We start from the raw sequence: 27,149 nt of genomic DNA, 5'->3' as shown, positions 1-27,149 counted from the left end.
CGGCTTCCTACCATTTCGACCCAGAAATATTTTCAGAAAAAGTTTTTTTTATATATAAAATATTACTATATTCCTAAATATTTATTTTTGTGTCTTTGACTCAATTATAGATTTTTTTCTGTAAAAATGTTAATCGTTTTATTTTGATTGAAAATATTTCAAAAATATTTACATACAGTGTACCCCCACGGATTCACCTATCTGCAGATTTTGTTTCAATGTTTTCTTTTTTCCCTCCAATTTCTGAATTTGTTTCCTTTTTCCCCTTTTTGCTTTCTTTTTGGAAGGGGAACCAATCCTGAAACTGCTATTGGTGGTTTATCACACTTATTAATAAAATTTAATGGTTTAAAAAAAGTATTTGTAATTATAATGGGCGGCAATTATCCGCAGATTTTGGCTGTTCGTGGTCCGGTCCTTATTATCCCCTGCGAATAGCAGCGGTCCACAGTATATATTTTTTTGTTTTGATGATTCTTAAAATAATTTCGAAAAACTATTTTTTGTATACTGAGTCTATTTTTTGTTACTTTTCCCCCCCACTTTTTATTTTGACTATCACATTTACAATTATTTCTATGATATACAGTACAGTATTTCAAGTTTTTTTTTCCCATTCTGATAAAAATATATTGATAATTCAAGTTTTTAGGTTTTCTTTTCATTGAAATTTCAAGTTTTGTATACAATATTTATATTATTCAAAATTAAATATTCAGTTGAAAAATAAAAAAAAAGAATTTTCATTTAGAATTTTATTTAGACTATTGTTTTTAATTGCATTTTTTTTTAATGTCGTCTTCATTTATTTTGGGTATTCTTTTTTTAAACAACTGACAAAAAGACAGCAATGTTCACATATTTAGCGAGGCTTTATTAAGACGGTGGCCGTTCACAGTGTAAAATAGAGACTTTTATTCATGGAAATACTTACAAAAAGGCCATTATTATTTTGTCCACCACAACATCTTTTAAATATTACTCTAGAGTTATGTACAGCTTTACAGTGTATTCAAAATACTCTTTTGGTAGCCTGCTCACAAACAAACAAATAAACACACCTATGGCAGATTTTGGTCCAGGTCAGAAAGCAAGTCATGTTTTTGCATGGCATTAGAAATTACAGAACCCGCCCAAAGAAACTGCAAAGCCACGCAAGTTAGCGTGGTTTGGAGCACTCGGAACAACCCAAACAAATTGCAAAGGACCTCAAGTTTGCGTGGTTTAAGGATTTCACAGCCCGCCCAAAAGAAATCACATTTACAACCACCCAGGCGCTCTTTTCAATGACATTAAAATATGTCTGCAAATGTACACAAGTGCAAGATTAAATGTCACTTCCTGAGCTTTTTGTCCCTGTCAATACCGCAGAAGAATCAACTCGTTTGTTGCTGCTCACCGGGTGACACACAGTACCAGTACGTCAAAGATCATTTGCTCTATGGTCGCATGTTGGTCAAGCGGTTGCTGTTTTGGTTACCCCTTGGTCAACAGTCTGTCACGGACTGGTCACCCATCTGCTGCGACTAAGTTATTCACTGGTCAGTCATTCGTTGGGCACATTGCGTTTCATGCATCTGCCGGTCGCCCTTGAGTCACCTATTCAGTTGCCACCCGCTCATTTTCTCTTTGGTTGCCTGCTGGTTAACCAATAGGTCAATAAAAAGTTACCATTCAACCACATGTCAGTCACCTTTTGGTCAACCATCTGTCACCTGCGGGTTGACCAACAGGAAGTGACCCTTCTGTTGGTAACCAGTCAGTTCCTTGCAAGATATCAGTTACCATTGGTCAGCCGTCTGGTCGCCTGTCGGTTGACCACCAGTCTGTCACTCGTCCGTGAATCGCTTGTCAGATGTCAGTCGCCCTTTGGCTGACCACTAGTCAGAGGTTGGTCTCATCTGTTGGTCACCAGTCAGTTTCGGTCAACCATCAGTCTCCAGTTGGCTGGCCAACAATCTGAATCATTCATTAATTGGTCACCAGTCGCAACTAGTCAGTTGCTTGCAATACATCAGTAACCATGAGTCAACCAACCAATCACCTGTCAGTTGAACCCCAGTCTGAGAGTTTTTTTGTTCATCACCATCAATCATTGTCAGATGCCAGATGTCAGTCACCGTCGGGTCACTCGTTGGTTGACCAGCAGTATGTACCTCATTTGTTGGTCACCAGTCAACTGCTTGTCAGATGTCAGTTTCCCTTTGGTCAACCATCTGTCACCCATTGGTTGGGAAACGGTCCGAGATTTCTCTGCTAATCACTAGTCACTTACTTGCAAGACATCAGTTACCATCAATCAACCAAGTGGTCACCTATCAGGTGAACCCCAGTCAGACTTGTTTGATTGTCACCATCAATTGCTTGTCAAATGTAAGTTGCCCCCCTTTTATCAACGATTTGGTTGCCAGATGGTTGATCACCAGTATGAGACTGGTTCCTGGGTCACCACCGACCAGTTAGCTGCTTGCAAGACATCAGTTACCACTGGTTAACCATCGGTCACCCTTTGGTTGTGTCTCTGATGGTCACCAGTCAATCACTTGTCAATGTCAACTGTGTGTCACCATTTAGTTGACCAGTCGTCTGAGATCGTCCATTGGTCACCTGTCAATTGCTTGTGAAACATCAACCGCTGTTTGGTCAAACTTCAGTACCCAGTTGGTTGACCACCAGTCTGTCTGCTGGGCACCAGTCAGTTGCTTGGAAAACATACTGTTAAACTATATAAGTTACCATCAGTCAACTGTCTGTCATCTATTGATTGACAACTTGTCAAGTGCTCGTCTGACGTCAGTCGCCTTTTGGTCAACCATCTGTCACCCGTTGGTTGACCAACATCTGTGACTCGTCCCAGTTTCCTTTGTTCAACCATTCGCCACCAGTTGGTGGAAAAGTCAAGATGTCTGTCAACTGTCTGCCACCCGTTGGTTGAACATTTCTTAATCGCGCGTCTGATGTCAGTTGCTCTTTGGTCAACACACTGTCCCCAGTCAGTCGACCACCAGTTCCAGACTCGTCTGTTGTTCGGCAGTGATTTGCCTGCAATACATCAGTTACGGTGAGTGCGTTTAGCGACATGGGTTGAAGTATGGTCAGTTGGTTGACCATCAGTCTGCAACTTGCTCATCCATTGTCTCCCGGCCAGTCCTGTCAATCTCTTTGTGGGACTATCAAGGAGTGCTTGTGTTCGTGGAAAGTCAAATTAGGATGAAAACCCCTCAAAGTGCTACTTAATTTAAAAAAAAATTATTTGTACGACCAGTCAAGTGCTCCCTAAGGTTCTAGATCGTCAGTGGGTGACGACCGGCCGATTTGGTTTCACAGAAACCGAAACCTATTTGTTCCAAAGGCCCAAAACGTCGTAGGAAGTCGTCACCATAGACCATAGAACAGAGGAAGTCCTCACGTCATCCGGGCTGAAAACCAACACCTCGTGTGCGAGTGGTGAGTCAAAAAAACAAGTCCTCTTTGTTAGTGGGTCGGTTAGAAGTTCAGTTAGGAGGGGGACAAGGCGGCGGTCAGAGTGCGTCTACATGGTTCATGTTGTTGGATCTGTTGTGGATCTCTTCCAGGAGGTTCTCCAGCTGCTCGATCAGAACACGTTTCTTAAACCTTCACATATGAAAACAAGGTTAAAATAAAAAATATCAAAACATAAAATAAAAATATATGTTAAGTCCACACACCCTACTCAAATGAAATGAAAATGAAATATTTTAGAGGGGGGAAGTAAAAACAACTAAGTGGTTGCACAACTGTACACACCCTCTTATAGCTGTGGCTGTGTTCAGAATTCTAACTCATTATATGGGAGTCAGCACACGGGTGGCACTATTTAAACTACCGCTGATTAACCCCAAATAACGTTCAGATGTTCTAGTAGTCTTTTCCTGACATTTTTGTAGTCACATCATACAGCACAAGCCATGGTCCACAGAGATCTGCCACAGCATCAGAGACATCACGTTTTCAAAGGAGAAGGTTTCAAGAGAATTTCCAATAGATAAACATAAAGGTACCTGGCCGCCTCTTTGATGATGTTTTGGAGGAAGATGAGCTGAGTGTCTAGGTTGCCTTGGATCTGCTTCAGGAAGTAGAAGATCTTCTCATAGTCTGGAAAGAAATAGTCTTTATTAGGAAATTTGAAAAAATATATATTAAAACAACCCCCCACTCGCATACATCTGCCAGGCTTCCGGATCTCCTTGGTGATGAGCCCCCTCAGCTCGTTGTTGACTTTTGTGGTCTCGTTGTGGATGTGCTTCTTCAGAGCAGCGGGCGAAAGGTACCGGGGTGGGTGTTCCCCTACCAGGATGACTTCGGCGCCCCCCTCCTCCCCTTCTTCGCCATCCTCACCCAGCTGACCATTCTCCTCCTCGTTGTCCTGGTCCTGGGCATGCTGCGGGCCAGAGTGGTTCTCCCGGGGATTGGCATGACCCAATGCATCTGAGTCGGAGCTTGGATCTGTGCTGCTGAAGTGGTTCTGATTGAGGTGGTTGATAATCAGTTCTGGTTCTCCGTCGCGCTCATCCACGTCTGGAAAGATTTTAAAATGAGCACGTGGTAGTGTTGTCATGTTAGCAAAATTAAAATTTCATACTACTATACAGCAGGAATGTCAAACATTTTTGTTCTAGTAGTTATGGTTTGCCTCGGATGGCCATTATGACTATGAACGCATATAAATATATGATCGTCTCATATTACATATACACCAAAAAAGTGATGGATAACTAGTTTTGAAATCAGAAGCCAGTAAAAAATGTTTTGTTCAACTATTAATCAGTTTATTTCAAAGGGGCGCTTGGGAACTAAACTTACAATTTCCCAACGTTATTATAAGTGAAGACAATTTGAAATTTTAGTATATTAGCAAAATACATTAAATCGACAGAGATGAAAATTATGTGGTGGGCCAGATCTTGCCCCTGGGCCTTGAGTTTGACACCTGTGCTATACAGATATGGCCCAAGGCAGACGTGGACTAAGCACCTGCTTGGGCTCAGAATAACACCAAAAATTAGTTTTGTCAAATGTTTATTAATTTTTTTTTTTTGACAAAATCTTTTTAACATCTTTACAGTTTTATCAGACGTTATAGTTGTTGTTTTTCAACAATTTCTGTCCCCTTGTTTCAGGTACCTCTATTTACATCATATTCATATATTCAAATCATATATTTAGTTTTCATAATTTGTACATTTTCAGTTATTTTTATACATCTAATTAATGTGTTACCAACCTTTTTGAAGCAGAGCTACTTCTAGGGTACTGGTTAATGTGAAGGTCTGCTACCAATTTGATATAAACTTCTGAAATAACAAATTTGCTCAAATTTATGTTATTAATGAATGATATTCATCTATGTGCAGGCACTGATCATTTTAATGAAACAAACAGATCAATATGCAACACTTTCTATAAATCTCTGCAAACCCCCTACAAAGACAAAAACTATTGAAAAACATTTTCCGTTGCCTGGATGCGGGTTACCAGGGCCCCTCTCTGGAGCCAGGCCTGGAGGTGGGGCTCAGTAGTGAGCACCTAGTGGCCGGGCCTGCAGCCATGGGGCCTGGCCGGGCACAACCCGAAAAGGGAACGTGGGTGCTCGGGGAGTATGCGGTACTGGACCCCCTGATACAGTCTGTTTGATCCCTGAACAACTGGTGTCAGAGTTTGGTTCCCATTGCCATCAGTAAGTCGAATACATTTCCAGTGAGGGTTGGACTCCGCCAAGGCTGCCCTTTGTGACCGATTCTGTTCATTACCTTCATGGACAGAATTTCTAGGTGCAGTCAAGGCGTTGAGGGGGTCCAGTTTGGCAAAATCAGTATTATGTCTCTGCTTTTTGTAAATGATGTGGTTTCAATGACTGCATAAAGCAGTGATCTTCAGCTCTCACTGGAGGAGTTCGAAGCAGAGTGTGAAGCGGTTGGGATAAAAATCAACACCACCAAATCTGAGCCGATGGTCCTCAGTCGGAAAAAGGTGCAGTGCCTTCTCTGAGTCGAGAAAGATATCCTGCCCCAAGTGGAGGAGTTTAAGTATCTCGGGGGTCTTGCTCACGAGTGAGGGAAGAATGGAGCGGGAGATCGACAGGCGGATCGGTGCAACGTCTGCAGTGATGCAGACTCTGTATCGGTTTGTTGTGAAGAAGGAGCTAAGCCGAAAGGTAAAGCTCTCAATTTACTGGTTGATCTACGTTGCTACCCTCAACGATGGTCATAAGCTGTGGGTTGTGACCGAAAGAACAAGATTGCGGATCCAGTTTCCTCCACATGGTGTCCGTCCGGGCTCTTTCTCAGAGGGGAGGAGTTCAGAGTCAAGCCGCTGCGCCTCCGCATAGAAATGAGCCAGACTAGGTGGCTTGGGCATCTGGTTTACTGATGACTTGAGCTTAAAAGTAACTTAGTTACTTTGCTGATTACTTGATTTCAAAAGTAACTAAGTTAGAAAATAGTTACTTTTTAGTTACTTTCAGCAGCTGCCATGTGGCAGGAATATCACTTATCCACAGTACAAAAAAAGCATTACCTTAACCGTACCCATTACTTGGTAATGTACGGCACACAAGTTACAGAATGACGTCATCAACGTGAAGCAATCACTTAAATATTAGTGGAGTTGAAGCCACATTAAATCAGCAACTTAGTGCAAACTTGACATGCCAGCACAATACAGTAAGTTCCTAAACGTAAACAAGCACACATTTCTCAGAACACTGCCGATTGTGGTCCATGAAAGCAACTGTGTGTGTGTGTGTGTGTGTGTGCGTGTACGTAAACGTGAAAGTGAGTGACACACATACAGATACAAACACACACACACAATTGCTCCCACCACAGTCATTTTGATGCGAAGAGCGAGAAAACCTTTTTTTACGTGACCATTAAGAATACAGCTGTACTGGCGTGTTAAACGCGCAATGTGCATTGTAGAATCAACAATCACTTCCCAATCACTTTCTTCTATTCATTGGAAAAAAGGGTGGTCTCGGTTACATGCTACCGCACACTTGGACTGCATTTTGTTTGAATCACCAGCTATTTGGTGAGAGACGTTGATACAAAATGAACTATTGTTGGATTGAAGAACTGTACTCTAATTACTTTCTTTCAAATAGTAACGCGTTACTTTACTCGTTACTCAAAATGGCAGATGTTTGGTGTAAGTCATTACTTTGTAATGCGTTACTAGCATCACTGGTCAGGGTACATTGTACCGGTACACTGTACAACCCAGCTGTGTGGTGTTGCGTTGCAGACCCATCGGGGTCTTACCTGAAGTCGCTCGGGGGCTTGCTGGAGGGGTAATGGGTGGGGTGTAGGCCCGACCCAAGCGCAGCAGGGGCGACATGCAGCGCCTCCTCTTAGGTCCGCCGCCTGTCATATTGTTGTCTGCAGGCCTTTTCCCTTTGTTCTGAGGGCCTGTCACAAACTCATCAGCCTCGTCGATCATCATGCCCTGAAAGAAGAGACGCGAGGAAGACGGGTTAAAAGGTTTATAAACGGCGGGTCCAGATTTCAGGGACGGAGTCGACAGGAGAACCTTCTTATCCAGCTTGAAGGGGTTGCCAAAGGTGTGAAGGCGCTTGGGTTGCTCGGGGTCTGCGTCTCGGAGGGGCTGGTGAGCGGCTTTCAGAAAATCCTGATAGTTCCCCATCTGGGCGATGGGAACGCTGTGGAGCTGATCTGTGTAGATGTGTATATGTATGATGTGTCATATCCACATCATATTAGTATATCACCCACCCCTAATTTCATGTATACACCATTAATTTACAAACCCCAATGCCAATGAAGTTGGAATATTGTGTAAAACACAAATAAAAACAGAATACAATTTGTAAATCCTTTTTAACCTATATTAAATTGAATAAACTACAAAGACAAGATATTTAATGTTCAAACTGATAAACATTTTTTTTTGCAAAAATTCACTCATTTTGAATTTGATGCCTGCAACACGTTCCCAAAAAGTTGGGACAGGGCCATGTTTACCACTGTGTGACATCACCTTTCCTTTAAACAACACGCAATAAGCGTTTGGGAACTGAGGACGCTTAGTGTACAACTTCAGCTGCTCAACTGTCTAGGGTTTCTGTTGTCGTTTTTGCGCTGCATAATGCGCCACACATTTTTAATCGGAGACTGTCTTGCTTAAATAAGCAGGGACATCCCTGAAAAAGATATTGCTTGGATGGCTGCATATGTTGCTCCAAAACCTCTATGTATTTTTCAGGATTAATGGTGCCTTCACAGATGTGCAAGTTAACCATGCCATGGGCACCAACACACCCCCATCAGAGAGGCTGGCTTTTGAACCTTGCGCTGATAACAATTCAAATGGTGCTTTTTCTCTTTGGCCCGGAGGACACGACATCCATGATTTCCAAAAACAATATGAACTGTGGCCTCATCAGAACACAGCACACTTTTCCACTTTCCGTCAGTCCGTCTCAGATGAACTCGGGTCCAGAGAAGCCAGCGGCGTTTCTGTGTGTTGATGATATATGGCCTTCACTTTGCCTGATTTTAACTTGCATTGCGTGTTCCTGAGCCCATGTGGCAATATCCTTTACCCAATGATGCCGGTTTTGAATGTAGATCAAAGGTCACGGGCAATCAACGTTGGATTTCGGCTTTGCCGCTTATGTTACGTTGTTCAGATTCTCAGAATCTTGATATTATGGACCATAGATGATGAAATGCCTAAATTCCTTGCAATTGAATGTTGAGAAAAAATCTTAAACTGTTGGACTATTTGCTCACAAAGTGGTGAACCTCGCTCCATCCTTGCTTGTGAACAACTGAGCCTTTCGGGGATGTTCCTTTTCTGTGTTTCCAATTAATGTGTTCACCAGTGGAAGGCTTCAAGCAGGTGTTTTTTGAGTATTCCTCAACTTTCCCAGTATTATGCCCCCTTTTTGGAACGTGTTGCAGGCATCAAATTCAAAATGAAGGAATATTTGCAAAAACATAAGTATCAGTTTGAACATTAAATATCTTGCCTTTATAGTGTATTCAATTAAATATAGGTTGACAAGGATTTGAAATAATTGTATTCTGCTTTTATTTGCATTTTACACAACTTCACAACTTCATTGGAATTGGGGTTAGTATGAATTTGTATTGGAGCATGTGTAAAAAACAAAATTGAAGTATTATACAAATGCTACTCAAAAACATCTGACGAAAAAATAAATAAAATATTTAAACAATAACATTGCTTGTAATATACATACAGTTAATATACTATTTCTATAGTATATTATATCCTTTTAAACTTAGAGGCCCCTCCTCTTGGCTGACGTATGCGATAATTTATAAATTCATTTCTGGTTTTTGGACTGTTCTGTGAGCAGCTGTCTATTGTATTTTCTCTCTAGACATACACATTTATTTGCTGTTCATAGTTGGTAACTCTTCGCTGTAACAAACGCAGTTCCAGTGTGACTTCAGTGAAAATTGTACTGTTCCACCAAGCACTTACTCCGGTGTTTTGTGGCTACATTTAACAATAGCCTAGCACCGGTTTAGCATGGCTTAATAATAATAATGATAATAATGCAAGCCACTTACATAGCGGTTTTCAATTCAGTCAAAGACCCTTTACAATCGCACACATTATTAATTCACTCCACAGTCACACACCCTGGCTACTTGTGTAGCTACAGCTACCCTGGGGCAGTTTGACGAAGTGTGGCTGCCATTCTACGCCTACGGTCCCTCTGACCACCAAAAACCATCCAACCACATTAATTCATAGGCAATGTGGGTTAAGTGTCTTGCTCAGAGAGACAGCGACCACGTGCGCTTGATTAGGGATACGACCCGGTGACCTTCGGGTTGCAGGGCGTACACTTACGCTCTACGCCACACTGACCACGACCTTAGCGGTCTTCTCCAGTTAATTGCTCCTTTTCGTCCTTTTGTTACGATACCCGTCAGAACTGTAGCCGATTTGCAGGTATGGAGGCAATGATTAGTGACTTTTAGAGGAGTGGCGTGTTAGCCACACTAGCAGCTAGTGGGCTAGCCAGCCTCAGCCAAGGTGCTGCATGTTGGGAGTTAGTTTTTTTAACATGGAGGAAAACACAATGAAATCAACAATAAACGTTAGCACGATTGGTTGGTAGTCAGCCAATCACTTGCCGCGGTACTTAGAGGCAAAGCACGTGATAGCCACTCACTCGCTTGGAAACCTACTGCGCATGTCGTCTCGTCCTCTCCGGATTGCGGACTATTTTCGACTTCTGCGTAACGGCAGAACAAATGGCAACTGCCCGGAACATAAAAACGACTGAACCGGAACCCTTGGCATCTCTGATCTTATTTCATGGCTATACACCTCGATTGTACCATAGCGACATCATATTTATTATCTACAGTATATACCTCTAATGTTCAGTACATTGGTGGTATCAAACAGTGTGGTACCTGTGTCATAGCCTCGTAGGGTGCAGACTGTGGTATTGAGAAGGTTTCTCCTCATGCGGCTGAGCTGGTCCAGCAGGTGACTGCGGGGGACGTCATATGGGTTCCGGAAGCTCTGAGGCTTCAAGCTCTGAGGAGGACATCCAATGTGAGAAATCAGCAAAGCTCCAATGCAGTTTATAATTGCTTTACGACAAAGTGGCCATTGAGTCTTGGGTATTAAACCTCATACCTGTGTTATATACCATAACGCAAAAGCAGCATTCTACCTCTTTAACACTGGCCATTTTTGTGTGTAAGGTACCATGCAGATACCTATGTAATATTTTTGGAATAGATTATTCTATCGATTATGCCATCAATGAATTCCATAAAAATTGATTTTGCATTATTCAACTACAAAATGTGAATGTGTGGTGAAGGCATTATTTACAAATGCAACTATTAATTGGCAACTAATCTATCAAATTAATAGACTACTATTTTGATAATCAATGAATCGTTTTGAGGCACTGTTTTACTTAAAACTGTAAAAATCCTTGGAATTTCAGGCTTTCAATAGTAAATATTCTCTGATTTCTGTAGTCCTCCATGAAAGCAGACGGATTATCTTTTGTGTTTAATCAAAAAAAAAACTTTTCAGACTTTACTTTGGAAAATAATTATCAAATGGTTTTGCTTTTTTTCTGATGTTACGAACCAAACAGAGAACTGAATCATAATGAATCAATGCTTGTGCATTTTCTACACTGTCAATTTGAAATAATAACCTGTTTTTGAATAAAGGGATTGAAATTCAAGTTTTAAATCCAGTTCATCAATGTATCAAAAAACTAATGAACAGATTAATCTATTTAAATAATCATTCATTGCGGTCCTAGTATTATTGTTAGCCACTTGGAGTTGCCATCCTCATGTTCCACACGATAATATCTGTGACTTTGAGTGTATGTGTTTTTAATACGCAAGGCCAGGCCTGGTGTGTGATGTGGGAATCAAGGTTAGCGGCTGGCTCTTCACTAGTTAACCGTTACCCAGAGTGCCTGTGGCCAGTCACTTGTGGCCGTAGCAGTTTGTGTATGAATGTATTTATTATGCGTTTATTTTCTTTAATAAACTGACAAAGTGCAGTGTCTAATCTTGACCACATGTGGGGGCATTACAATACATTCTACTAGCACTGCTAGGCTATGTTAAATTAGCTAACATTGATACGTTCTGTTGGCAATCGTAGATTTGCTATTGTGGTACGTTAGTTCTGCTTTGAAGTAGACACATTGCACTTTATCTTCCAAGTGTCAAATGATCCAAAATGTTGGACATTCTCTGTCTTTTACGGACCTGCTGGCTCGCTGCCATTGCACCACTTAGTTTCTACGCAGATTGATGCATGAGTCTGCAATAACATTAGTCCTTGTGGAAAAATTATCACTCTGTAGCTGCAACGTCCTGACATCGCTCTGGCAAAGATTGTCTCAATCCATGGGAAAAGTGGCCACAAAGGAGCCAACAAGAGAGACAAACAGGAGGACTCTAAATCTAAAATTTTCAACCAAAGAAGCCTTATGGATTAAAGGTGAAACGCCTCCATCTACCAACAAGAGTACAGTTGTGTCCGATCAACTTTCGTGGAATATCTTGTGTATCTAATAAAGTGACCACTGGGTGTGTTTGTCAGACGTGATTGGGTTCCGAGGACCAAAACCAGAACTAACCTTGTTGAGGAGCGCTAGGTGGAAGCCTTGGAACTCTTTAGGGTTGAGCTCCAGGGGAGGCGCAGGGGCATCACCCGAGAAACTCTGAAGCTGTTGGATGAAGTCTCTGCGCTGGGCCAGCGAGATTCCTCCTCCCCTCCACCGTACCTTGACGCCGGACTCGGGCAGCGCCTTCTTCCCAATGGAGGCGATCAGGCGGTCATACTCCATTTTGGTCTAGAAGTAAATAGTGTCACGTGAACAAAAAATACACCAGAAACGTGGTCTATTCGAGTCTAACCTGCTGGCTGAGTTTCTTGAGGTAGGAGACCACGCTGTAGCTCAGGCCGTATTCCATGTTGTCCGCCAGAAGGTTGGGAGCTCCCATAATCCTCAGTGCCTTCCTCAGCGACTGTAGGGACGGGAAGAAGAAGAAGTAGGTAAGCGGATGACAAATGAAGATAAAAACCTTCAAAAAGCACAAGTTTGGTTTTTGGGTACCCCGATATAGTACGGAGGCATGGTCTTCAGGTAGTTCTCAAAGGACTGCCGCCACTTCAGGGTGGGCTTGAACTTGTGCACTTTGATGAGGTCATCTGTGGTAAACAACACATTTTTTTTGTCCATTTAGATCTGAAAGGCAGTGTATTTGATTTTCAACCATGCAAGAGGCCACAAAATTGACGGACGAAAATAACTCATTGCGGCGACTTCCCCCCCCCCCCAAGTTCTCAACACATAGGGTAATTATCTTCCACCATTTTTGGAGCACTGTAACATATGCGTCTGACGTCATTTTTGCAATCCGAGTTGAATCTTCTCCCGAGGTTTGCGTCTTCTTTCTGCTGTCGTTTTGTTATAGACTGTCTTACTTCATTTGTTAGCTAATTCGTTGTCTTCTAATGTTTGCTTCATTTCTCTGTTTCTTCTATCTTCTATGATTCACGTCTTTCTCTGTTTCCTTTCTTAGTTATCTTCTATCAGGGTTCGAGTCTCCTTTCGCTCTCTTTCCTTCCTCTCATTGTTTTGTCCTCAATGTTTCACGTCTTCCTTCTCTATTTCCTTTATTGTCTTGTAGGGTTTGCATCATCCTTTTTCGTTTCTTTGAACTGTTGTCTTCTACGATTCACATCTTTCTCTGTTTCCTTTCTTTGTTGTCTTCTATCAGAGTTTGAGCCTTCTTTCTGTTTCACCTCCTCTTCATTTCTACGTTTGCCGCTCTCTGTTTGTTTACTTCGTTTTCTTCAAAACGCATCTTTTTCCATTGTGTTTGCTTCTTTATCCGTTTTCTACTTGGGGTTGTACCTTCTTTCTCCGTCTGCTTCATCATCTGAAACAGTTTGTGCCTTCTTTCTCTGCTTGTTTCTTTCATTGTCCTCTTTGATTGACGTCTTCTTTCTCCATTCTTTGCTTCGAACTTTACAGATTGCTTAATATTTCTCTGTTTCCTTCATTGTCTTCTACTAGGTTTTGCGTCACTTTCTTTCAGTGTTTCTTTTCTTTGTTTTATCTATGGTTTGCATCTTTCTCAATTTGTTTCCTTCATTATCTTAATTGTCTTCAAGGGTTGGGGTTGTCTTATCTGTTTGCTAAGTCTTCTACCTTCTGCGTCTTCTGTTTGTTTGCTTTTTCTTGAATGATGTGTATTTGCGTTGTCTTCTATGGTTTGCATCTTTTTCCCTGTTTCATATTATACGGTTCACAATTCCTTTCTGTTTTCTCCTTTATCAATAATTTTTACCTTTTTCTTTCCTTGCTCCCTTGCATGGTCCATGTCTTCTTTCCCCATTCATTTGCTGTGTCTTCTTTTAGGCTAGGCTTTGCGTCTTTTTTCTCTGTTTATTTCGTCTAAGGTTGGACCCTTCTTCTTTCTCTTTGTTCATTGTAGAAGCACATCCCAGACGTGAAGCCAAAACATTACCTTCAGTGACACTAAATATACATCAATCCATCTTCTATACCGCTTATCCTCACTAGGGTCGCGGCAATCAACGATGGCTAGGACTCCCAGGGAGAAGGCATTATTCTGAACGGTTGAGGGTTCCAGAAGGGGAGGTATCATCACATAAGACAAGGACTCACCCAGAAGCGGCAGAAGTACAGGGTAGTTGTAGGGCATGACAAACAGGTTGACGCAGTTGAGGGCTGTGCTGGCCTTCAGGTAGCCAAAGGGCTGGCCCAGGTCACTGTACTTGGCACTGTTGCATACAAACACCTAAGGAGCATAAAAAACAAAAACAAAAATTAAATAAAAAATAACATAAAAAAAAAAATCAGCAAGACATGACATGCGTCTTGAAAATGATTATTTTGATTGGTAGAGCGGTGACAAGGTACTAAAACAAATGACAGTCACGGTGCTGCCATTTTGTGTGTGATGTGGCACAAAACGCAGCTATCAAACATTTTTAGAATGATATATTTAGTATTTACCGATTATCCGATCAATTAATCGGCTAAAAATTTATTTTGCATTTTTAAACATGACACGTATGTGAAGTGCAGGTGTTATTTTTGTCCATTTGGGGTTGTGACGTTCTACTGCGACTTTAAAACCGTATCTGTGACTTTGTGCCAGGTGAGTGACATGGTGAGTGACATGGGTGTCAGCAAATGAGAGTGTAGAGTTGGCTGGCTGTTAACTGGCTAACCTGTTAGTCGATCTGTGTGTTGAGTGACTCGGCATGAGTTGTGGTCATCGCTAGCTTGTGTATGAATGTGCTTGTTACGTGTTTGTTTTCTTACAGTTTATTTAATAAAGCGATAGAAAGTGCACCAGCACCACTTGTGGAGACATTACAATACATTTTAACTAGCAATGGTAGCGATTTAAAATTAGCTAACATCAGTGTTACCATGTGTTGGTGATCGTAGATGTGTCATTGGGCAAACCCATTTCTAAACGAAGTGGCACATGTGACTGCAGTAACAGTCCATGAAGAAAAATGGTCCTTGCCAAGGTTTAAGGCAGAGATTTTGCTTTGACCTTTATTTTTGTAATTGAATTATTGGAGTTATTTGATTAATCGTTGAAGCCATATCACAGGGTTCTTGGTCAGGAATAGTACCTGCCAGCAGGTGTGCGGAGACTTCCTCTCCAGGATGTACTGGGTGAGCGGCGAGGGCTCCAGTTCGTACTTGTCAAAGGGAACCTTGTCGATCACCATGGGTTCGGCGTCCAAGCAGGAGAAGCGAACGTGCGGATGGGCCGAGCGGGGGGGCTAGGCAACAAATTTAAAATTAATCATTAACCAGCGAAAGGATTGTTTCTTCACCTTTAAACCACTGAATGTTCCTTACCAGCGTGGGGGAGTTCTGGTCCGGCCAGAATGCCTCAGGTACGGGCCAGTGTCCGATGGGAACGCCTGTTTTGGGATTGGGCCGGACGTAGATGAGCTTGTGGCAGCAGTGCCAAGGCTGCGGGCCGGGCTTTAATGCCTCTGGTGGTGCATCTGGACCGCAAGAAAACCGAAACAGAAGTTATGTAAGATATATTTGTTGCATTGGTGGTGACTCACCGTCCAGCGGGGGAGGGTCCGGCCCGGTCTTCTCGAAGTTGATGACGACGCCACTCTGGATCTTTTGTACCAGAGACTCCAGACACTGATTCAACATGCGCTGGGAAAACACACTGTATGAACGCCCTGGACAAATAAACACAGTGACAATTGGGGTTGAGGAACAAGATACGTCACTGTTGTTCACAGCCTAATGTCTGGTAAATTGGTGCATCCGCATCTAGAACAACAACAACTGCTTGCAACACAAAAAGGGGTGGCCACTGATTCTCGGATGTTAAAACGTCACAGTGGTCTTACTAATGTGGCATCACACATATGTTATGCCACAAGCAGTTGTTTTTTTATACCGTTAAATTGGCACACATTGGAGGACTAATAATAGAGCTGGAATTTATTCACTAGTACCTTTCATACAAGTGTGCTTTCACACAGCTGTTGACCGGTACTAGGCTTGTCATGATAATTAAAGACCCCCTATGAAGATCAATGATTAAATTTAGTTTTCCCTTGCCCGGAGGAGCTTGCATGGAGTTTGGTGAGGTCATGGAAAACGACTTTCGGACAGCTTTAAGGGAATTATGGTGCACCATCTGTCGTCTCAGGAGGGGGAAGCAGTGTACCATCAACACAGTGTATCATGGGGATGGGGCGCTGCTGACCTCACCTTGGGACGTTGTGAGTCGGTGGGCCGAATATTTCGAAGAGCTCAATTTTACCGACATGCCTTCCCAGGAGGAAGCAGAGTCTGGACACTGAGGTGGGTTCCCCTATCTCTGGCATTGAAGTCACCAAGGCCCCCCCTTTGGAGCGAGGTCTGGCAGTGGGGCTTGATGCCGAGCGCCTGATGCCCGGGCCTGCATCCATGTACCCCGGCCAGCCACAGCCCGAAAAGACAACCTGGGTTCCCCTTCCCATGGGCCTACCACATGTGGGAGGGGAAAACAGCATCGGGTGCTGTGTGAGCTGGACACCGGCAGAAGGCAGGGACCTCGGCGGTCTGACCACCGGCTACAAAAGCTGGCTCTAGGGACATGAAACGTCACCTCTCTGGCAGGGAAAGTGCCTGAACTGGTGTGCAAGGTCAAGAAATTCCGACTGGACATAGTCGGGCTCACCTCAACACACAGCTTGGGGTCCAGTACCAGTCTTCTTGAGAGGGGTTGTACTCTCTTCCACTCTGGAGAGTTCCCCACGGTAAGAGGCGCCGAGCAGGTGTGGGCATACTGATTGTCCCCCGGCTCGGTGCCTGTACGATAAGGTTCACATCGGTAAACAAAAGGGTAGCCCCCCCTCCGCCTTCGGGTGGGGGGACGGGTCCTGAATGTTGCTTGTGCCGATGCACCAAACAGCAGCTCAGAGTACCCACCACTTTTGGAATCCTTGGAGGGGGTGCTGGAGAGCGCTCCCGCTGGGGACTCCCTCGTTCTTCTGGGGGACTTACACGCTCACATGGGCAATGAGAATGAGACCTGGAAGGGTGTGATTGGGAAGAACGCCCCCCCCGACCAGAACCCGAGTGGTGTTCAGTTATTGGACTTCAGTTATTGCGCGCGTCATGAACTGTTCATAACGAACACCATGTTCGGACATAAGGGTGTAAACGTCCACTTGGCACCAGGACACCCTAGGCCGCAGTTCGATGATTAACTTTGTAGTCGTGCCAGCTGACTTGTAGCCGCATGTCTTGGACACTCTGTGAGGAGAGAGGCGGAGCTGTCAACCAATCACCAAATGGTGGCGAGTTGGTTCCGATGCAGGTCCAACCTGGCAGACCCAAACGTATTGTGCGGGTCTGCTGGGGACGTCTGGCAGAGTCCCCTGTCAGAAGGAGAACTCCGGCAGATCTTTAAAATCAAAAGACTCGAATGCAAAAAAATGTGATCGGAACATCCCTAATTATATGTGTTTGCGTGTGCATGCTGTGTGGCTGCACTGTGCTCGGCCGGCGGAGCACAGACGTTTGAACAGTCCTCTAATGAGGAAAACGCTTTAACCTCCATTAAATCCAAAATATTAGGGTGATGGCTCTGATATTTCCAGAGGTTGAAGTGGACAAAAATAAGAGATTTCCATATCCAGACCCTTTCCAAAAAAAATTGAATATCATGGAAAAGTTTATTTATTTATTTATCTTCAATACTTGGTTGGGAATGCCTTTAATACTTTAATCACTGCCTTGATGCGCCGTGGCATTGAGGCAATCAGCCTGTGGCATTACCTGGGAATTATGGAAGCCCAGATTTCCTTGTTGCTGTCAGTTCTTTGTTTTTGGGTCTGGTGCCCCTCATTTTACTCTTGATAATACCCCATAGATTCTCAATGGAGTTTAGATCCGGGGGGTTGGCTGGCCAGTCAAGCACTGAGATGGCATGGGCAGGTTTTGGTGCTTCTGGCGGGATGGGCAGGGGCCAGGTCCTGCTGGAAGATGAAATCTGCATCTCCATACAGATCCTCAGCAGAAGGAATCATGAAGTCCTCTAAAACATTCTGGTAGACTGTTGCAGTGACCTTGGATTTAAGAAAGCAGAGTTTACCAACACCTACACTGGACATTGCACCCCAAATCATGACTGACTGGATATTTCACACTGGACCTCAAGCAGCTTTGGTTCTGTTCTTCACCAGTCTTCCTCCAAACCCTTGGACCTTGATTCCCGAATGAAAGGCACACTTTACTTTCATCGGAAAAGAAGACCTTTGACCACTGGCCAACAGTCCAGTCCTTTCTTCTCCTTGGCCCAGTTGGGAGGCTTCCTATGTTGGCTCAGGCTCAGAAGTGGCTTGACCCGAGGAACTCGCCAGTTGTAGCCCATCTCCCGGATGCGTCTGAATGTGGTTGTTTTTGAAGCTGTGACTCCCGCCTCATTCCACTCCTTCTGGATCTTTGCTAGATTTTTGAATCTTCTCTGTTTGATAATCCGCTGAAGCCCACGGTCATTTCTTTTGCTGGCCACATTTTGTCCTTCCACTGATATGCTTGGACAGAGCACTCTGTGAACAGCCAGCCTACTTAGCTATGAACCTTTGTGGCTTACCCATCCCATGGAGGGTATCAATGATGGTCTTCTGGCCAGTTGTCAAGTCTGCAATATTCTCCATACTGAACCCAACTGAGACAATTTAACCAAACTGAAGCAATTTAATGACACCTGGGGAAACCTGTGCAGGTGCTTTGAGTTTAGTAGATGATTAGTGTGTGACACTCAGTTTAAAACATTTATGGCCTGCAAAATTTAGGCTGATTTCTTCACAGCATTAAAATTTTTTGAATTCCTGATTTCGTGGGTTTCATGAGCTGGAAGCCCAAATTATCTAAAAATAAACAAAAAATACTTGGAATTCTATAATCTATGAAAGTTTAACTTTTTGAAAGGAATAATGGAAATAAATAAACTTTTCCATGATATTCACATTTTTTGGAAAGGGTCTATAAGTTTTGGTGATTATTTATAGAGTCTCCGACAAAAAGTCTCCAATGAAATCGAACGTTTAATTTCACCGCGACATCTGGTGACCCAGCCCGTTTCCAGGTGACTCCAGGAGACGTCACGGAGGTGTCTCCAGAACCAGCTGAGACTTGAGATGCTATCAGGTCGACAACTAGTCTCCAGGCCAGTGCGATAGGGGTCTAAACATAGCTGTTGCGGCTTTACACTTTCAGATAATTAGCTGCGTGGTGATTTTAGTGTCTGGGAAACCGACAATTGCTTTCAACAAAAAGTGAGCACCACGTAAGTACATGTATGCACATACAGTATGAACAAACATTCACACCTATGGACAATTTAGACATTGATTTCTTAAATAATTTTAATTATAAAGGACAATTCAGTTATATTCTATGAGCGTTAAGCGACTAGAATGACTGCTTCTATTTTAGGCGTTTCTATTAGGATCACAGAGTCAATCATGAATCAAGTGGAGTCACAGGATTGAGGTCTGCTTACCTCCGGTGACTTCACACATGGGCGTGATGGGCGAGTCGTCGGACGGGACGCCGCCGACCGGCTCGGGCTCCACCGACGCGTGGCCAGGGATGCGCAATACTAACGCGAACAGGCGCTGGTCCCAGCGGAAGGGTTCCTTAGTCAGCTCGCTGCCAGGCAGGGGCGTTGTCAGGGGAAGATGGAGCTAGAGCAACACAAAATGAATGTGCTGTTAATACTTTCCAGATGTACTGCACAAGAACTGTGCCTTTTACGCATACAATGATGGCTTTTAATCAACACTGTCAGCACTGACCTCGTCTTGGATTCCCCCACTGGTGGTCAACTTGTTGCCGTCAGTAATGGCGATGATGATAGCGGGCTCAAGGAAGAATGGGTTCCTTCCCTTCAATGACAAAGAAAGAAAAGCATTTACAGTACATGGGAAAGCTGAATGTTTGAGTAAACAATTATTTTAATGGAAAGAATAAAGATCTATTTTTTTGAGAACAAACGTTTTATGAACTAATATAACAATTTCCTGGACAATAGTGTTATTTGCAAAATACAGCATTTTTAAGGCAAAATGAAACCAATGAGGCCTTTTTGTGACTTTAGTTTGTATACTTAAGACAAGATATTTAAATGGAGTTTGTATGCACCGTTATTTTGTGCTGTGCCACTGATATAGTATTAAATGTTTATTCGGTTTGAATTACTGCTGCAATAGACTTAAAGCCTTATAAAAAGGTGCAATGGGATTATTTTATTAAAAAAAAAAAAGAACAATTCAGCACTCTTTTTCCTCCTCTTAATGCACTACCAATGCTCAAATTAAGCGGTCTGGCATTATTATTGGGAGTCAAAATTCGCATTAAAACACACTGAAAAGGAAAACTGCCAATTACATTGATCGCTGTGCTCGATGGACGCACGGACGTGACAAAGCCGTCACCGAAAAGGTGGAAGTGAAGCGAAGTTTGTTTGGTGCTGAGGGAAGGGCAAAGCTGAATTGATAAGAAAAATGCAAGTGCAAAAGACGGAAAATGGCGAAAGTGTGGTAGAATTTCATAGTGAAATATAAGACGAGTACCCGTGACGGATAAGGTTTTAACACGGACCTTTTTCTCTGCCGAAAACGCAGAGTATGACGGCTGAACACACTATATACGAGCCTTCATATGTTGGGATAGAATGTTCAGCCGGGGCTTAGCCATCATACTCAGCGTCTTCGTTTGTCATAAACACGGTATTTGGCAACCGATTCATTGCGGCAGCTGCCACCATTCATGTTTACATAGCAGCTGGTGAATGTGCGAGGTGCGTTCAGGGACACCGCGTAAATGGGAGTGAATATCTTCTTTTGTAAAACAGTATATGGTTGTAAAAATGGATTAATAGGAAAAATATTTGCATCAGAATGCTTTAGTTAAAACGCTGTACGATCACACTGTCATAAAATGGAATTTATTTTGTATTGTAATATAACAATAGATCAGATCACCTTGGGACGTTGTGAGTGGATTTTTTTTAACATATTGTCAGCCAGAGCTGGAAGGAATGCAGTTATCAATGTCCTTTCACCATTGTTCCTGTTATACTGTGTTGTGTGTATTTGATTGCACATTAAGGACAAAAGCCCCGTTTTTGTTTTAATTCCTCATTTTAAAAAAAAAAGACCCTTCAAGCAGCAAGTTTTTCCTCATGTTTTTGAGACTGTAGGGTGAAAGCTGCAGCTGGCTACAAGTGTTGACAGAACGGGTGGCAACAATAGGGAAAAGAAATGCCAGTACTTTAGGGTAATAACCTGTTAGCAACATATTGAGAGAGAAAAAATGAACTAGATCATTTTTGGAAAGGTGAACTTAGTTCAAAATTTTGAATTATGAACTACTGTATGAACTGATCTGGTACATTTTTGGAACGGTGAACTGAACTTTTTTCCCCACTAGTTTGCATAGAAAAAGAAAACATTGTCAACACTGACGTTACTTACATACAGGGCGCTTAAATGTTTTGCTCAATGTAGTCACTGTGTGACATATGGCCAGTATACTACCATCTGATCTGTAAGTGGCACTTTGAGTCATTCATTCATTCATTCATTCATTCATCTTCCGTTCCGCTTCTCCTCACTAGGGTTGCGGACTTGCTGGAGCCTATCCCAGCTATCCTCGGGCGAAAGGCTGGGTACACCCCGAACTGGTCGCCAGTCATTTGCAGGGCACATATAAACAACCAACCATTCGCACTCACATTCACTCTCATGGGAAAATTTAGCGTCTCCAATTAATGCATGTTTTTGGGATGTGGGAGGAAACCGGAGCGCCCGGTGAAAACCCACGCAGGCACGGGGAGAACATGCGAAATCCACACAGGCGGGGCCGGGATTTGAACCCCAGGTCCTCAGAACTGTGAGGCAGATGCGCTAACCAGTCGTCCACCGTGCCGCCCACTTTGAGTCATGTAGGTGAAAAATAAAATGTGGTCAGAGAGGAATAACTAAATAACTGGGTTACGTACCCAAACAGAAGAGGGTTTCAGAGGATACTCAAGTACTAAAATATTATAGTATAAATTAAATTCCCCTATTGTAATTTTATTGTTTAATAAAACACCTACTTTGGGGCCCTGTGCAATCAACCTGCCAAAAAAAAAAAAAAAAAAAAACTGCTCCTCAAAATTAGAACGTTGTTCCTAAAATTTTTTGCTGCCAAATATCTTTGAGGTCATCTAGTACATTTTTGGACACAAATATTGCACCTTTGTTGACAAATAACATATGCTGTGACTTTCGACAAGATGTTGGTGTATGTCTGTCGGAATATTGTCACTGTGTGAGGTAAAATATTGTATTTTGAAACAAAATATACTTCCATGGTCTAATATAGGCTTTTGTAAAATGATGTCTCTTAATGGCAAAATGTCATGTTTAAGCAGCCTAATAATGCCTTTTCCTGACCAATTGGAGTGTTTTAATGCCAAAATATTGCATCTTTGTCCCAATACTTGCCAATATTATGTACATAACTTTACTGTGGGGATACAACAACGCTACTGTTCCAACATTAGCAAAGCAAAAGAGTCTACCTACAAGATAATTTAAACAAAACAATGTTTCCATGCCAACCTTCCTTAAAACCAAATCCCTCTTTTACAATCAGGATATTGTTTTACACTAATGAGGTTTAGAGGTGATATTTAAACTGGCCTTTCACCGTTGCTAAGCGACAGGTCGTTTCTGTGGTGAATACAATAAAGTACATGCTGCAATGATGATCACAGTCACTTCTCTCCACCTAATGAAGTTGAGATTAAGCCCTCTCTCCTGCCGTCTTACTCTCATTGTGCGGGAGTCGGTACGGATGCATGGTGAGCCTCAACACAGAGGAGGTGGCACTCCTTTTAGTGTTATTATGTGGCCTAATATACCCCATACCGGACAAATTGTGTTATTTTAACAAAACCTAACACTTTCATTGCCTAATGTAGCATTTTGGCGAACAAATAGTGGTTTAATAGCAAAATATTGCACTTACATGGGAAACTACCCCTTTCCTGGCATTTTCTGACAAATAGACGGTGAACTTTGGAATTCATGTGCACAAATATTTCACTTTTGAGCGTGACAAAGAAAGCCTGATTTTGACAAAATTTAAACTTTGAAGCATGATGTAATATTTTTTTGGTCAAATATATGCACTTTGAGAACAAAGTTTGTATTAATGGCAGGAATTTGGCATTTATACTGTATGTCGGTTTGAGTACAATCATTATCATTTTTAAGAGCAAACTATAGTCTTTTAAGGCAAAAATCAAATCTTTTTGGGGCCTAATAGCCTAATGCAGGGGTCTCAAAACCTTTTCCTTCTAGGGCCGCATTCAGAAAAATCAAAGGATTGAAGGGCCACTTTGACATTCTTCGACTTTATTAAACACGCCAAAACCAATACATCAAGCAATTATATATTATAGTTATTTTAAGTGACTGCTACATCACAGCTTTCTTAAAGGTAATAAGGAAAATAGTTATGAGTTTTTCATGATTTTGAAATGTATTCTGTAACCCACTAGAATAGTTCCACCCCTGCCCGGAGCAGATCTCCATATTAAGAACCAATACAAGAGCAAGTTGTAGTAAGCTGGCAATCTTTAAAGCAGTATTTACTTGTGGATCATAGTCAATCATTAATGTGAGATGTTCACAAATGTAGACCTTGACACAGAGCAGCAAGAGGAGGGAAGAATTTTTGTTACTGAAATTTTTTTTTCCCCCCCTTTCATTATCAAGATAAATTTTGTTACCATGTTAGTTGTAAATCTATCCAGAAAATCTCTATACAAAACCAATTTATCAGTAGTAGTAGCAGCAGTCGAGGCAGTTATCAGGCGCATCACCTCCGTGGGAGATTTGGGTGTCATAGCCCTCCACTTTTACAACACCGATATTACATAGCCTTGTGGACAGTGTCAAATGTATTTTTTTTTCTATATGCTGCAGGCTGCATAAAAACGGACAGCAAATGGCCTCCGGGCTGTAGTTTGGACACCCCTGACCTAATGTAACATTTTGGTGAGAAAATGTCTTATTTTACTGGCAAAATAAAACAGTATGTTAAAGTCAAAATATTTTTTGTGTCCTACTATATCCTTTTCTGGATATATGTTTATTTTCATATCTCAAGATATGTACTCGAGATAGCTGACTGTAACCTACTGTGAACAAATATTGTTTATATAGCAAAATATTGCATTTACATTATAGAAAGATAAAAATCTATCATTGTAATGGCAAATAATAGCCTTTCATTCAAAATATTTTTATGCTTATTTTTTCACCTAAGCAGTATGACCTATACATATGCGGATTCACCTTAGGCTTACTGTATTTCCATATGGGGTAGGGTTACAAAATGTGTCCCAGTTGTCACAAACGGCCAAATGTACTTCAAAGTTTCGGTCCAATTGTTGGTTAGGAGTCATTTTGGATGTAATTGGACCAAATAATACTGTATATATTTCAGTCATTTTGCCTGTAGTTTGACCCAATAATACTGTATTTAAAAAATAATCATGTAGTTTCAGCAGCTAATAATCAGGAATGGTGGGGGGGGGAGGGGGGGGGGGGTCCTATCTATGTATGAAAGATACTCAAGTCAGTGTGTGTTTGTCACAGTATGCGGGGTCGTTGATGCTTAGAGGACTTGGGGTCAGGGATGGGCGGGGGTCTGGGTGTTTTAGGGACTTGTGGCTCTTGAGCGCCACCTACCTGCCCGTAGTTGTCAATGCCAGTCACTAGTCTATTGAGATTGAGCAGGTCAAAGGCAGTCCTCAGTGACTGGCCCACGCTGGTGAGCCCGGTGGCCTGAAGGTTCCTCAGCTCCGTCATGAACGTGGCGTGGCTCTCTTTCCATCCCGCCTTCACACACAAAAAAAACACACACGTCAGCTTAATGACATGTTGATTACAACTTCAACCTCCGCTGTCAACATTTTTTTTCCCCAAGGTTGCTCCTGGCAGTGGGAATCCTGAAACTTTCCTATAAAACTGCACTTAACATTTTTACATCATGTATTATTTTAAATGATTTCTACCAACCAAATTTATTTCTATGTCACTGTTACATGACAACAAGATGTGTGTCAATCAATAATTTGTTCCCCATTTTAAACCCTGTGGGAAATTCGCTATATATAATTTTTTTGTTTTTATACTTGATATCCGCATTGGTGCTGTACTACCACACTAGTAGTGATATTAGTGGTAGAAAAAGTGGTAGTAGGTAGTAAATGTAAAAGGGGTGGTAGCAGTAACATAGTGATAGTATTGTATTGGTAGTAGTAGTATTGGTGGTGTGATGGTAGTAGTACTTGTAGTAGTAATAGTATTATTAAGGTTGGCAGTAGGAGTGGCATTAGGGGTACCAGGTGGTAATATTACTTGTAGTGGTAGTAGTAATAGTAGTGGTGGTGGTGGTAGTAATAGTACATGTATTAGTGGAAGTACTAATAGTAGTGGAAGTGGTGCTGGTATTATGGGTGATAGTAGTAGTGGTGGTGGTAGTAATAGTATTTTTAGTAGTGGTGGTACTTGTAGGAATAGTAGTAGTAGGGGTGGTGGTTTGGGGAGTTGCAGTAGTAGTGGTGGTATTAGGGGTTGTAGTAATGGTGGTGGTAATTGTACTTGTAGTAGTGGTAGTAGTAGTAATAGTTGTAGTGGTGGTAATAGTAGTAGGATTATTAGTGTTGTTAATGGGGGTGGTAGAGGTATCAGGGTGTGTAGTAGTAGGGGGTAGTGCTTGTTGTAGTAGTTGTATTAGTCGTGGTGTTCGCAGTGACGATAGTAATGGTAGTTACGTTTGTAGTGGTCGTAAAAGTAGTGGTTATGGTAGTTACATTGGTTCTTTGTGATAGTAGTGGTCAAAGTAGTATTAGTTTTGGTGGCATTGGTAGTTATGTTTGTCGTGGTTGTAGTAGATGTAATTGTAGCTGTAGTGATAGTAATGGTCATATTAATTGTAGTGGTGGTGGTAGTAGTAGTCATCTAAGTGGTGTTAGAATTGGTGGTAGTGTGTGAGTCCCCCCCTCCCTCCTGAGAATATGTCTGTAAAAATAACTCCCAGAGTTCCTAGCTGTTCCGTACAAAATGTCGGCCATGTTTTTAAGGGGGCACGAACGGCGAGCTTCCTCCTGAGGTGAGGACTCTTGTTTTTTTTTTGTTTTTTTTTTCCCCCCTCTCTCAACACACTCAGCCTGCCTGAGAAGGGGGGGGGGGCACTCATCACCACGATCACGATCAGTGCGGGCCAGTGAAAAGCCGACATGAACTCTACCTTGATCCCGAACGGAATGTCTTCATAATTTACCAACATGTACCGGTCCCCTCGGCTCGCCGGATCTCTCCCTCGGAGCTGTGGAGATAGTAAAGATGATTTAGATCCGAGAGTTTGAGTGTCTTTTTTGTTGTTGTTGTTGACAGATTGAGCGAGAAAAAAAAAAGAGGAAATGTCACTCGAGCCGAGCAGGATGTGTCCTGCCAGTACAGTACCTTCATAAAAGTCTCAACAGCGCCTTTTGCTATGTCCAGATAGGTAGTGCCCAGATGGCTGCGCTGGTTCATGGACGCGGACGTGTCTACCAGGAAAAGTAAAACGGGCATTTTGTGGTGCTAACAACACGTTCTGCATGGACTTGTGTGTCAGTACAGACAGAAAAAAAAAAATCAAAATAAAAATCTTTTGTTCTCTCGCGCTGCTTGCCGCCCGTGTCACCTCCTCGGCTAGCTAGCTGCTAACTAGCTAGCCGGCTAACTGTCTCCCACATTCTTTCCAGTACACAAAAAAAAAAAGTGTCACAAGAGTGAGTGGCGAGGCCCCCCGGCTGGGCGAACTGCGCTCAAAACCTCCCACTCTAGGGGTAGCCCATGGATTCACGAGGGGTTTTGGCAATTTGGACAATTTTTTACGAATATTCCGAAGTTTCAGAGCAACAAAGTTGACCTCACAGCTTCTCCCCACACTGAATGTGCCGAGCTACTTCTTGCAGTTTTAGTGGCAGCCTGCTTGCCTG

At 42.5% G+C, this 27,149-nt stretch overlaps 1 protein-coding gene across 2 annotated transcripts; it reads right to left on the bottom strand.

The window, feature by feature from the left end:
* Positions 1-853: 853 nt before the first annotated feature.
* On the bottom strand, positions 854-27,122 carry ints6 (integrator complex subunit 6). 2 transcript variants are annotated; one of them, XM_061792005.1, is made up of 18 exons: positions 26,629-27,120; positions 26,414-26,491; positions 24,850-24,999; positions 19,897-19,986; positions 19,602-19,785; positions 15,652-15,777; positions 15,434-15,585; positions 15,202-15,354; positions 14,216-14,348; positions 12,635-12,729; positions 12,435-12,545; positions 12,155-12,370; positions 10,443-10,569; positions 7,552-7,694; positions 7,284-7,467; positions 4,186-4,539; positions 4,023-4,116; positions 854-3,615 (listed from the first exon to the last, which is right to left on the bottom strand). In XM_061792005.1, exons 1-18 carry the CDS (start codon positions 26,737-26,739, stop codon positions 3,522-3,524), a joined length of 2,595 nt encoding a protein of 864 aa, XP_061647989.1. In that variant the 5' UTR covers positions 26,740-27,120; the 3' UTR covers positions 854-3,521. The 2 variants fall into 2 exon arrangements, 1 of the variants encoding a protein (XP_061647989.1); XR_009791077.1 differs by lacking the exons at positions 854-3,615; positions 4,023-4,116; positions 4,186-4,539; ... (8 more) ...; positions 15,434-15,585; positions 15,652-15,777 and adding exons at positions 16,770-16,900; positions 17,021-17,347 and having other exon boundaries at positions 26,629-27,122.
* Between the last annotated feature and the right edge of the window lie 27 nt (positions 27,123-27,149).

Source organism: Phyllopteryx taeniolatus, chromosome 12, assembly GCF_024500385.1.
Source record: "Phyllopteryx taeniolatus isolate TA_2022b chromosome 12, UOR_Ptae_1.2, whole genome shotgun sequence".
NCBI classification, from domain to species: Eukaryota; Metazoa; Chordata; class Actinopteri; order Syngnathiformes; family Syngnathidae; genus Phyllopteryx; species Phyllopteryx taeniolatus.
Note: the sequence above shows the minus strand (reverse complement) of the source record. Positions and strands in the feature narration are given on the sequence as shown.